Genomic DNA, 12231 nt, shown 5'->3' with positions numbered 1-12231 from the left:
TGTGCTCCCTAAGGATATCAACACTATCTACCTTTGATACATTGCCACAACTGACACATGGGCAATAAAAACCAACTCCCCCCGTCCTAACTTGATGTTCAACCGCAATACTACAAAATTCTAATACGCCATCAATAAATTCCGACGATTCAATGCTTCCATACATCCAAGAACGATCGTTTGTCATCCTAATTAGTGTGATTAATTGATTCAAAACAAAACAATAATTAATAATATTCATATAAAAACAATAAAAATTAATAATTAATATTCTTAAACTAAAGAGTTTTTTTTTTCTTGCATTATTCTTCATGACTGATCTAACCTACGTACACAAATCCTATTCGAAGTCTTTCATCTTCTTCATGACGAAACTGCCCTTTTTTATTTGATATTGCTTTATTGATATATTGTTTGATTGAGTTTACAACAACAAGAACAACAAGATTATATTCGATTTTTTACAACAAGAATAAGAACCAAGAACAACAACGTAACAAGATTTTAAGTTGAAGATGAACAGAAACATGGTTTATGAACAGCAACATCAACAACAAAAACAGCTTCATCTTCTCAAATGACCACAAGATTTTTTACAAGAACAGCAACAACAAGAAGATGAACAGAAACATATATTCGATGAACAACAACAAGAACAGCAACAAAATTCGTTTATGAAAATTCGAAGTTTGATGATGAAATAAAAATAAAAATAAAAACAGCAACAAGAACAGCAAAAGTTCAAAATAAAATTAAAAATAAAAACAGCAACAAGAAGCAACAAGGATTTACCTTCAAAACACAAGTTTGATGATGTACAGTAGATGAAAAGAAGCAACACGAACAGCAACAAGTTTGTGAAGATGAACATCAACAAGTTTGTGAAGATGAAGAAGATGAACAACAACACGAACACGTACAAATGAAGATGAATAACAGCAAATGAATAAAAGAGCGTTTGTGAAAATGAAGATGAACACAAGAAACGAACACAATGAAGCGTTTTTGAAGCGTTTGTGAAGATGTTGAAGAGGAACGAATTGCAAATGAAGATGAAGCGTTTTTTCAATGAAGAACAACTGTATAACGTATTTGAGAAGATAAGAGAAATAAAAAGAAATGGCGGGTTTTATTTGTGCAAAGGTCATTTGCTGCGGTTCATTAGAAAACCGGAGCAATTAATCCAATTTTGCTAGGGTATTTGCTGCGGTTGTGCATAAACCGCAGCAATAAATGCATGATGCTAGGGTATTTGCTGCGATCCTTAGGAAAACCGCAGCAATTAGAGTTTTTTTTTTTTCCAATACGTTTTTCTATTTTTTGCTGCTAATACACAAAAACCGCAGCAAATATGGAGCAGCAAATACATTTTTTTCCACTAGTGTAAACTACTAGTTTTATGAGTTAATGAAGAACCAGAAATTAATGTTACTTGAACTTATGAGAGAAAAAACTAAAACAATGAAGCTGAAAAGAATAACTATGCGGGTAGTGTTATGTTGTGTGTAGAGGTGTTCATTCGGATCATTCGATTAATTTCAGGTCATTTGGGTCATTTGCTTCAACATCAAATCTTGTGTATATTTTGGTTTTTATATAATTATAAATACCCCATTGCCTATTTTTCTAAAAACCCTATAGAATGATGATGATGCATACTTTTCTAACAACCTATTGAATGATGTGTGACGCCATTACCAAGGAAGTAATTGAGAGTACTCCAATACCTGTTAGTTCAATCTATGATTCCCTTGCTACTCAACATAAGATCGAATGTCAAATGCATCGTAGCAGGACCATCATAAAAAGACCAGACAAATATGTATGCGTGAGTAACTAACCTGTTGTAATAATGTCAATGAATTGAGAAATAACTCATTATACAGTATAGTGATGATCCTACAACACTTTCTATGTACTACCCTCAAAATCTTATCATCATTCTCTATTTCTCACTGTCATCAGAGTATAAGTTTCGACCTTTCTTTTTATAACATCTTTCTAAGGCACACATAAAACCACCTTGATCAAAGTGTTATCGGACAACTCGACACCATCGCCAAAGTGTGTAAGCTTATCAACGTCAAAATATATATGTGACTAAAGACCACCACATTGGAGTATGCAAGACCCACATGGTAACACCCCATCTAAAGACGATAATGGTCATACCAATGCCCATTAGCAAAGTATGATCATTTAAATTTAGAGAATTTATCTAAAAAATGCACGCACATAATAGCAGTGACCATTACTACTCAAAAAAGGAGAAACACAAACATCAATATGAAAGATATCATAACTCATATAAGTAGTACTCATAGAATAAATAAATGACAATCAAAAAGTGTTTACTAAGCTTACTAGATAGGACAAAAAGTAGATACTTTTGGTTTAGCACAAAAAACGAGATTTTTCTTTCTAAGAGCATCTAATACAGTAGTTCCTGGATAACTCAAACGATTATGCCAAATAGAAGGTAAAAAAACAAAGAAATATGGAGATAATATGTCTTATTTGTGATGGTAATAGGATATAGACCACATCAACTCTCTCATCTTATAAAAGTCATTTGCGCTTGAACATCATTTATACAAAAGGTAGAAGGGTCAAAACTAATCAAGACATCATTATCACAATTAATATACGCACAAAAATTAAATTCTTGAGGCATGAAGAATATTTTATTAAAAGGGAGGATTAGGGATGCAATTTTAGCATTACAAAGTTCCCTAATAAAAATAAATAGGTCATTTCCAACAATAATTATATTATTTGCTGAAAGTGTAATTATTTGCACTTATTTATATCATTTTATACTCCTTAATGATGGTTATTGTTAATAAATTCGTGCTTCTTTTGAAGATTTATGTCACTTTACCCATTTTGGTTACTCATGTTAATTTTTAGTAATTTTGATCGTTTTAAGCATAAATCTTATGGTTTTAATGATGACGGAGTTTACTAAGGAGATTATTGCTCATTTGAAGATGTTTTAAAATGAAGATGGGAAAAAGAGTAGAAAAGTGTTTAAAATGCAAAAGTTTTGAGGTGAAATTTGATACATGCTTACTATTTTAGTCATAACTTTTGACAGAAAGATTGTATTAATGCAAGGTTTGTGGCATTGGAAAGTAGATTTCCAATGGTATATTATATGTACAATTCTGACAATCAAGCAGAAAATGGCAGTTGTTTAAAGTTCGTCATTCAGTAGCAAAGCGACGAGTCATCGCCTAAAAGCTACGACTTGCCGTCGGGTCCAGGAAGTTCGCTCCGGCAGTATCCACATCATTTTAATGTTTTATTTTATTAAATTTCAGTTATTTTCTGGTGGTTTTTACCCAAAATTAGACCCTAGTATAAAAGGGGTAGTTTTAATTTCAAGTTCAGGCATTCTTTTAGTTAGTGTTATGTCTTAATTTTCATGGTTTTCTCTTAGTTATGAGTACTTAGAAGAAACTCAATTTTTATTATCTTTCATTGTTACTTTTACTTAATTTGATTCAATTCATAGTTTGTTCATGCTTCAATTAGTAAGTTTCATTATCTTGTCTTTTAATTACTTATTTAATCATCTTTAATTACTTTTTTTCATTATGTTTAGTATTTTAATTAGGTTTTTCTTTATTGTCAATTTCATATTCATCATCATGTCTAGTGAGTAGATTTTCCTTCTAGGATTGAGGGATTGACCCTAATTTGATGCATGGAATGACTTTAATTGATTAATTGTGTGGAATTTGAATCTACGATTAAATCTATGCTTAATGAACCTTAGTTTAAATATCTTTGTTAACCTTTTCAACAAAATAGAAGTTTGAAATTAGAATTGATGCAGGATTGAGGTATGTTTGAGTTAAAGTCATACTAATTTAACCAATAAAACGGAAGTTTGAGGATTAATATTAGTAAGGTCTTGAAAAGATATTGATCAATAGAGCGGAAACTTGAGATTAATTAGATCGCTTTTAATCATGTTAAAGATTCAATTTTATACAATTATGCAAGTAATTGAGCATCTGCATATGGAGCAGAAGGTTTGGGATTTGACTCCTACTGGGCGCAGGTATCAGTTGAGGGGTTTCTAGACTGCGCGCATCTCTCTTTACTCTCTCATTAGGGGAACGGGTATGATTTGTCTGCATCTTTCAGGAAAAAGAACACCCTCCACCTGGACCCTGCCTTGTGCGGGATATTGAGAGTGTCATTTACCTTTACCTTTACCTTTTCCATGCAAGTAATTGACTTCCATGCTCGAATTAGGTAATTCCCGACGTCTTAGATTTGTTTTATTTTTGTTATCTTCATATCAAATTGTTGATCTTGCCTTATTTATTTACTTTGTTTGCATCAGTTTAATTACTTGTTACAGTAGTTTTAGATTAAAACCAAATTCATATTGCTTGTTTCGTAGCTCGTGATTATAAATTAGATAAATTCGTTAACTCGCTTCCTTGAGTTCGACCCGTATAATTACACATATATCGTGTGCTTGTAATTAAATAAAATTTACACATTATTTGCGCACAATAATTATAATATTTGCTCTTAAATTAGAATAAGTAGATGGATTATTATGGACAATTTTGCTTATAAGTAAAAAATAAAATGCAATCATGGCCCGTTTAAAAAAGAGATAGTAGTATTTGGCTTTGTAGCACTTGCTTTACAGCTCTGAACTATGTGAGTGTGGGACAAAAAAGATTGAATATCAAATCACTCTTTCTTGATTCTTTGGATTCAACATTCTTTTAAAGAAATTACTTTTGTCAAATTTGTCATTTTCTATGTGTAGTAACTATTTTGATTTGTTTGGGATTGAATGTCAAGTTATTCGGTTATCGGATTTATTTTAGGAAAATACCTTCTAAAATTATGATTATTTATTGTTAATTAATAGGTGAGATTATTGTAGGAAAATCATAAAATTGTTGAATTACTCAAGGTAATTTTTCCTAAATTTTAACAATAAAACTTAATATTTCCTTTTCCCTCTTTAATTATGTCCTTTTCCTTACATTTTCATCCATCATGCCAAGCACTTCCAAAGACTACAATCCTTGTATCAAATGAATGAACATATTAGAACTACATGAAGTGAGGCCGTATTAAAAAAAAAAAAAAAAATCATACATTCAATTCATCCACCCTTTTAGCTTGAGATATAAAATTAAAACGAATTAAGTAATAAGAAAGGGGTTAGAAGAAGTAAATATAGAGGAGACAATAAATAAAATTGTTTACTAGATGACCTGCTTCATGTGGATGACCACTGAACCTGATCTATTAATTTAAATAATATATCTTAATTTTTTGAGATTAAGACTTTAAGATTACGGTGTATAAAAATAACCTGTATTGCATTCATGAGTACAACTAAAAATGACTTTTATATGAAGAAGTGTGATGCAATTTATAACAAAAACCGAAAGCACAACCATGAGTCTAAACTTGGAGTTAAGTTGACTGATTCACATTAAATAATAAATTTATAGAATCATGGTTACCATCTTTAAAAAATTTAAGTCCTTAAATAATTAAGTGAGATGGGTAATTGTACTACTCTTTACTAAAGTGATCAAGTAAGAGTGCGAGTGCAAGCTCTAAACACCTTTTCGGCTTTATTTTCTTTTTACTTTTATTATACTTATTTTACTCCTATTATTATATAATGAGAGAATTAAATTTTGTAGATACTATAGAAAATAAATAAATGAGATGAAGAAGAATTAAAAAATGCGGTAAAAATATTATGCTTGAAAAAAATTGTTGCAAGATAAAAATACAATAACAACAACAATAATGTCAGAATCTTAATCCCAAAAGATTAAATGAACTAAATATATTAGTTTTAATGGTCTTTCCACATGAATTCTTCTTCTCCGTTTATAACTACCAAGGTAGGATATAGATTAACAAAATTAAAGAGCAAAACAAAATTAGAAATATCAGAAAACTCATAAGTACATAGGGAGTATAATACTTGCAAGTTGCAACATATGGTAACATTTTCCCACATAACATGTAAAAGTAACAAAAGTAATAAAAATCAGTTATTTTTATGACAGACCGTCTCTCAGAGAGACAACCTCAAAACAAGAAGTTCATATTCTTATTTTCTCATTTGTATTAATTGAACTATTTAGCCCATATATCTAATGCGTCTCTCGAAGAGAACATGTCTCACAATAATAATTTGTGAATAAAAATTAAGGAAGTTCTGACAAATCTTGAAGCTCCATGCATGAGTGCATGTTAGTCCTTGATTTAGTTGAAGTGATCAGTGCCACTAGTATGGTAAAATGAGCATGATGATGACAAAAATCTTAGAGAATCAATCTTTATCTCTTCCATCCCATAAACCTTACTTAATTTTATAGGGATTAGGGACCCCATAACTAAAAAGGATTATTATTAATTTATTATAAACAATAAGTCATAATATAATATAATTATGTTCCCTCCAATGAATGGAAAACCATGATATATAAATCATTTTTGGACATTGACCTACCAAGCTATACCATCATCCATCATCCATGAGAAAAAATAAAAAAATTTATAAGTGTAAAAGCCTCACGTGCCCCTTTAAAGGGTTCAAAGTTAATAAATAAATCTTAATTCTCACATAATTAATACAGCTCATTTGTAGCAAGTAGCAACCCCTTTTAATTCCCTTTCTAAAAGTTGTTTTTTTAGGTGTATTTGTATGTGTATTTGTTTTTGATCAATCGGATTGTCTTATAGACAAATGCATCCTAACTACTTATTCTTGGGTCCCTTTATTTTCTTTTGGCTTTGTAATTTTATAATATTAAACTATGTATAAATGGTGAATTCGTTCATTTGTTTTACTCGCTATATAAGAGTTTGCACTAGAATTGAGTCTTTACGTTAAAAGACCATTATAATCTCTAAAAACATAGGTATAAAAGTTATTGAGGTTGATGATCATGACCGTGACCATAATGGATATTTACGTAATTATGTTTTGTTGTAACCTGTAGCAAGTAATTTAAAACAATTAAATAAAAAAATACAGTAAGTATAATAGAAAGGATAAATTATTAGAGTAATGTTAACGTGTTTTGATCTCTTAAGAGAGTGATGAAAAATCTATAGATTAATTATCCTAATTAAGAGAATGACGAGAATGTTTATGTCTTTATGTTGCATATATGCTGTCTTTATGTTTGACCTTTCACTAAACTCGTCATTAGCTTGATAATTCAAATTCAATTTGGGTAGCACAATTTGGTTTCACTCAGGTTTTTTTCAATTCAACTTAGGTTTGGCAAGATTACCTTTTTATTAAATTTTAGGTTCAAGTTACTATAATTTTGATTCATGTAGGTTTAAATATCATTATCATCATACCTAATGTATCTCACTCATAGAAACTATGTTCAGGTTCTGAGAAGGAACTGAAGACGACAACACATACTCATAAATGAGAGTGAACTCGAAACAAACGCCCAGATATACAACATAATTCAAGTCAAATCCATTTCACACAACTCTAGACACAATGTTGTACATTAACATAAGCACATAAAATAATTCTTCATATTAAAGATTTTATTTTTTTTTGACAGCAAAAAATTAAAAAATTTGCTTTTAATGCAAATCATAATTCTAATTAGACCAAGAGTGCTTGTAATAGGAGTCATCATCATCACAATGATAGTAGAAACCATCCGACCTAACCTCCCAATAAACTAAATACGCACAATCACCTTCATTTTTGACGGTAAAAACAGGAAAACTTACAGTTTTATCCCTCCAGTAAAAATGACAAAAGTAAAGTGTAGTTTCTAAGAAATTAACCTTAAAAACCCAACTAAAACTTGCTCCAGTGTCTGAAAAATGATGATAACCTAAATCAGTATCCTTTGATTGGCATCGAAATACAAGTTGTTCTCCTTGTTGAAGTCCATTTGTAACTGTTACGTTGTACCCAAAATGTGCTGATACAATCACCTTTGGTGTGATGAGTACTCCCATGAGGATTATGAGAATGACTAAATTGTAATGAGTGGGACCCATTTTTCACTTTGATAGGTCAAATATTTCCTATGAATTAGTTATTTCAAAAATATTAATTAATACTTGTAATAACAAATTAGATATGTGAGTATAGATATGGAAATAAAAAATATGCATAAATTTTAAATGAGACATGCAAATAATATAGACAAATTAATAATGTCAATACTTGTAAAACAAATTAAAAATTTGAGTATAGACGTGCAAATAAAAAAAATATACACAAATTTTTAAATGAAACGGTTTTATGGTGAAACTATTGCTATTGGGATGATCTATATATATTTATTATATTAAGGTGATCACTTACAATTTTAAAGTTATCAATTAGAAAAATAGACTAGTAATTATATGGGTCTATCTCATGGTAAGACAGTCTCATATAAGACGAGCTGAAAAAATTATCATATGGTTTAGAAAAAATTCATACAAATTACACCTAAGGGTAAATCAAAGATGGGTTCTATTTTTTTAAAATAGGACCCTTATGTCCTTTAAGAATAACTAAAGAAAATTAAATCAACTATAAAAATATTTAACATTAAAATGTAGAAAACGAAATAGTTTATACTTGAATATTCATTTATAAACAACACAAAATTTATCCCGTGATTCAACAAATCTATTAAACACGAAAAATTAAATTTGAATTACAAAACTTGATTATATAAAAAAAATGCATCTTAACCCTAATTTAAAGCCACTGGTTTTTAGAGGCCTAAGTGATTGGACACCGAAATGTGCCAGAAGTCTAGATCAACCTATGATTTACACCCAATAAACAATTATTTAGTTATTCGATAAATCATATTAATGTGAAACCAAAATCAAATATAAACTAGATAAAAATGTTCAATTTTTATATACTTTTTTAATTTTATTATAGGCTTGCTTTATTTTTCTTATTAAATTGTTTTATATTACTTGCTTCAATACTATTTTTGACAAAAAAAAAAATTACAAAAATGTCTATTTTGTCTTTGCTTTTTATTTTATCCATACCTCATTAACTTTTACACACATTTTTTAGAGGTTATAATAGTTCTTTCAACGCAAACATTACCAATTTCTTAATTCTTATGCAAAATCCTTATATAACGAAAAAAATATAAATTAACATATAATATTAATCAACTATAAAACATTAAATTCATCACAATTATTTAGGAGGTTTATAATTAACAATTAGCTATTTTTAAGATTTTAGATTGAGACATTAGGAAACTATAATAATATAATTATAAAATAACAATAAAAGAATAGTGAAAGAAATAAAAGAATAATTATAAAGAGAAGAAGAGTACTTTGTTTTTGAAGACTTGAACGAATGTCAATTGCATGAGAAAAACCACTAAAGATAGGTATATATATAATGAAGATTTTCAAAAGAAAAATCATAGTTTATCATGAATATTATCCTCTACAACAAATATTTAATATTATTATTTTATATATATTTTTTCATAAGCATGATATATTTCCTATTTGTGAATTGTGAAAATCATTATCTTCATTTTTGGTACACTTTGATTTAGGTTGCAAGTGAATATTAAGTTCATTGTATCTTCCTAACTAAAAAGATACTACTGATTAGTATTCCTTGTAATATTGTGGTGAGCATCGTGATCTTATCCGATGTATCTTATTAATAGAAAATTATGATCGAAATGTGAGAAGGAAAGGAAGACGTCAACTCATATCCAAAAAGGAGAGTGTTGTCAAAAAATCCCTCGATTCAAGAAATATCCTTAGAAGAATCCTTAAAAAAATTCTCAATAGTCAAAAACAAAAATTAAATAAAATACATATAAAGAAATAAAAATACTCTCTCCAATCTTTTTTGTATGTCCACTTTAAGCTTGTCCACTTTAAGAAAGAGAAATTTAAATTAGATTTTTGAAGTATATATATTGAAGATAAAATATATTCATATGAGATCTTGTTAGATTTGTCTTGATATAAAATTTTTTAATATATAATTTTTATATATTTTTTATGATACGTACTTAGAAATATTAAGACTTAAAATTTGCTAAAAAAATGCGTGCAAAAGGTAAAGTGACAAACAAAAAGAAACAAAGGGACTAAGGGAGTAACTAGGTAAAAACGAATAAAAATGATATTTAAAAAGACCAAGGTAAAAACAAGAACACCAACTGATAAGCGCAAGAGTATCAGTAATCTACGACATATATATAGCACCTCCAACTAATATTGTCTAGTAAGTTAATATCTTTTGATCCTCCTTTTTGAAGTTTCCATAAAGAATATTCACAAAAATTAAGAAAAGTTAAATCTTTTAGATGGGGGAGATATTATGTATTGAATAGTAAAATTCATAGAGAAAAAATTGGGACTATGAGCATTAAAAAAATATAAAATAAAGATAGTGGAAAAATATATAAGGACCACAAACATAAAAAAATATTAACATATTGTTAATGTGAAACATATACGGATCATAAGCGTTATAGAAATGTAAATATAAATATAGTTAGCGAAAAATATACGGGGACCATAAACATTAAAAAATATTAAAATTAGGTGACTAAAGCTAATTATGTCCAAATATTTAATGTAAATACAAAGATTATTTAAAAGAACAACAAATGAAATTGTTGAAATGAAAAAATGGGAACATATCATTATTAATATATGACTATGATACACACTAAAAGTAGAAATCGATATCTTACATAATTTTAAAATCATGATGTCCAATGCAAGACTGATGATCAGTATAGGTGATTCAATTGAAGAATTGCGACTAGAATATTGTGCAATCGTGGATTTTATTAAACCAATGCTATTTATAGACTAGATAGATATCCATGCTTTGTACGAAAATTGAAAAAATATTTTTAATTTAATTACATATTTGTATAAAAGTTTTTCTAATATTATTTGTTTTTATATATGAAGGTAATTGGATATGTTTTACACATTCTATTTTTTTCCTATAATATTTTTATTATTACTATTGATCATAAGCTGCATTATTTCTTTATTTATATTATATTTTAATCTTATTTGTATTTTTCACGCATTTCCCAATTGAATATAAATATATATATATATATATATATATATATATATATATATATATATATATATATATATATATATAGAGAGACACGTATAGAATGATCATCTTTCATGTTTATGTCATATATTTTCATGTTAAACAAAAGTTGTAATTTTATAGTTTTATTAAAGTTACTAATTCCTTCTCTTGTGATTTTAAGTGTAGTTATGAAATATGCGGGTAGTCAATAAAATGGTTATTTTATTTTGTCAACTCAAAATTTCACAACTAATAACTTGTCCAATTTGATAAAGTTTGATGTGAGATTATTAACGCTTACCATTATTCAGACAACATTATCACAAAAAATTATAACGAATAATGCAAATAACAAATACACATTACAAGTAAATATTTGTATTCAGTTGTATCTATGACTATGAACTTCTTTAGTGATGAACACCAAACTTATAGAATTTGATGAGTTATTTGCAACGCTTAAATCGCTAGAAAACCTGATAAAGAATTCTAACTTGTATGTAAAATTTTCTTTTGTGATATTTTCCCTATAATATATTACTTGTGAATATTAATTTGAAATTGACAATGAGATATAAACAATTATACTGTAATCTGAGTAAAAAGTGAGCACTTAAATATGTATCTAAATCTAGAACAAAATTAAAAATTTCTATGTTCTTCGTATGATTAGCACAAAGAGAAAAAAACATTAAAAACAATAAAATTTGGAAGATAATCAATTGTAGAGAGGTTGTATCAAACAACGATATGATAGAAAGAATGCTTCAATGTCAGATCTCCTTTATAATGATCGTAACTTTTTCTATATAAAATCTTATTTGATTAAAATTGTTATGTATTTTATTGAATGTTACTCTATTGTAGATGTCAGTATGATATTTTTATAAAAAGAAAAGTACAAAGAGAAATATGTAGCATGAATTCAGAAATTCTAAGCAAGTATAATGCATCGTGTACGTCGTTTATTTATAAAGTCCATGCATAATTTTATCCCTCGTTTTTGTGTCTATTAATTAACTGATCAAAAAATAAAGTCCATGCATAATTTTATCCCTTGTTTTTGTGTCTATTAATTAACTGATCAAAAGCCTAATTATAGTGATAGAATACATGCT

At 28.1% G+C, this 12231-nt stretch overlaps 1 protein-coding gene across 1 annotated transcript; it reads right to left on the bottom strand.

Moving 5' to 3' along the window:
- Window positions 1-7638: 7638 nt before the first annotated feature.
- Window positions 7639-8049, bottom strand: LOC130798781 (S-protein homolog 29-like). The gene has a single exon (XM_057661877.1). The coding sequence runs from the start codon at window positions 8047-8049 to the stop codon at window positions 7639-7641; it is 411 nt and encodes a 136-aa protein (XP_057517860.1).
- Window positions 8050-12231: the final 4182 nt, after the last annotated feature.

Source organism: Amaranthus tricolor, chromosome 13 (genome assembly GCF_026212465.1).
Source record: "Amaranthus tricolor cultivar Red isolate AtriRed21 chromosome 13, ASM2621246v1, whole genome shotgun sequence".
NCBI classification, from domain to species: Eukaryota; Viridiplantae; Streptophyta; class Magnoliopsida; order Caryophyllales; family Amaranthaceae; genus Amaranthus; species Amaranthus tricolor.
The sequence above is the reverse complement of the archived record's forward strand: the minus strand, read 5'-3'. Positions and strand labels throughout refer to the sequence as shown.

Excerpts from the sequence above, each read along its gene's own strand:
- LOC130798781 (XM_057661877.1), bottom strand. The coding sequence starts at position 8,049 with ATGGGTCCCACTCATTACAATTTAGTCATTCTCATAATCCTCATGGGA.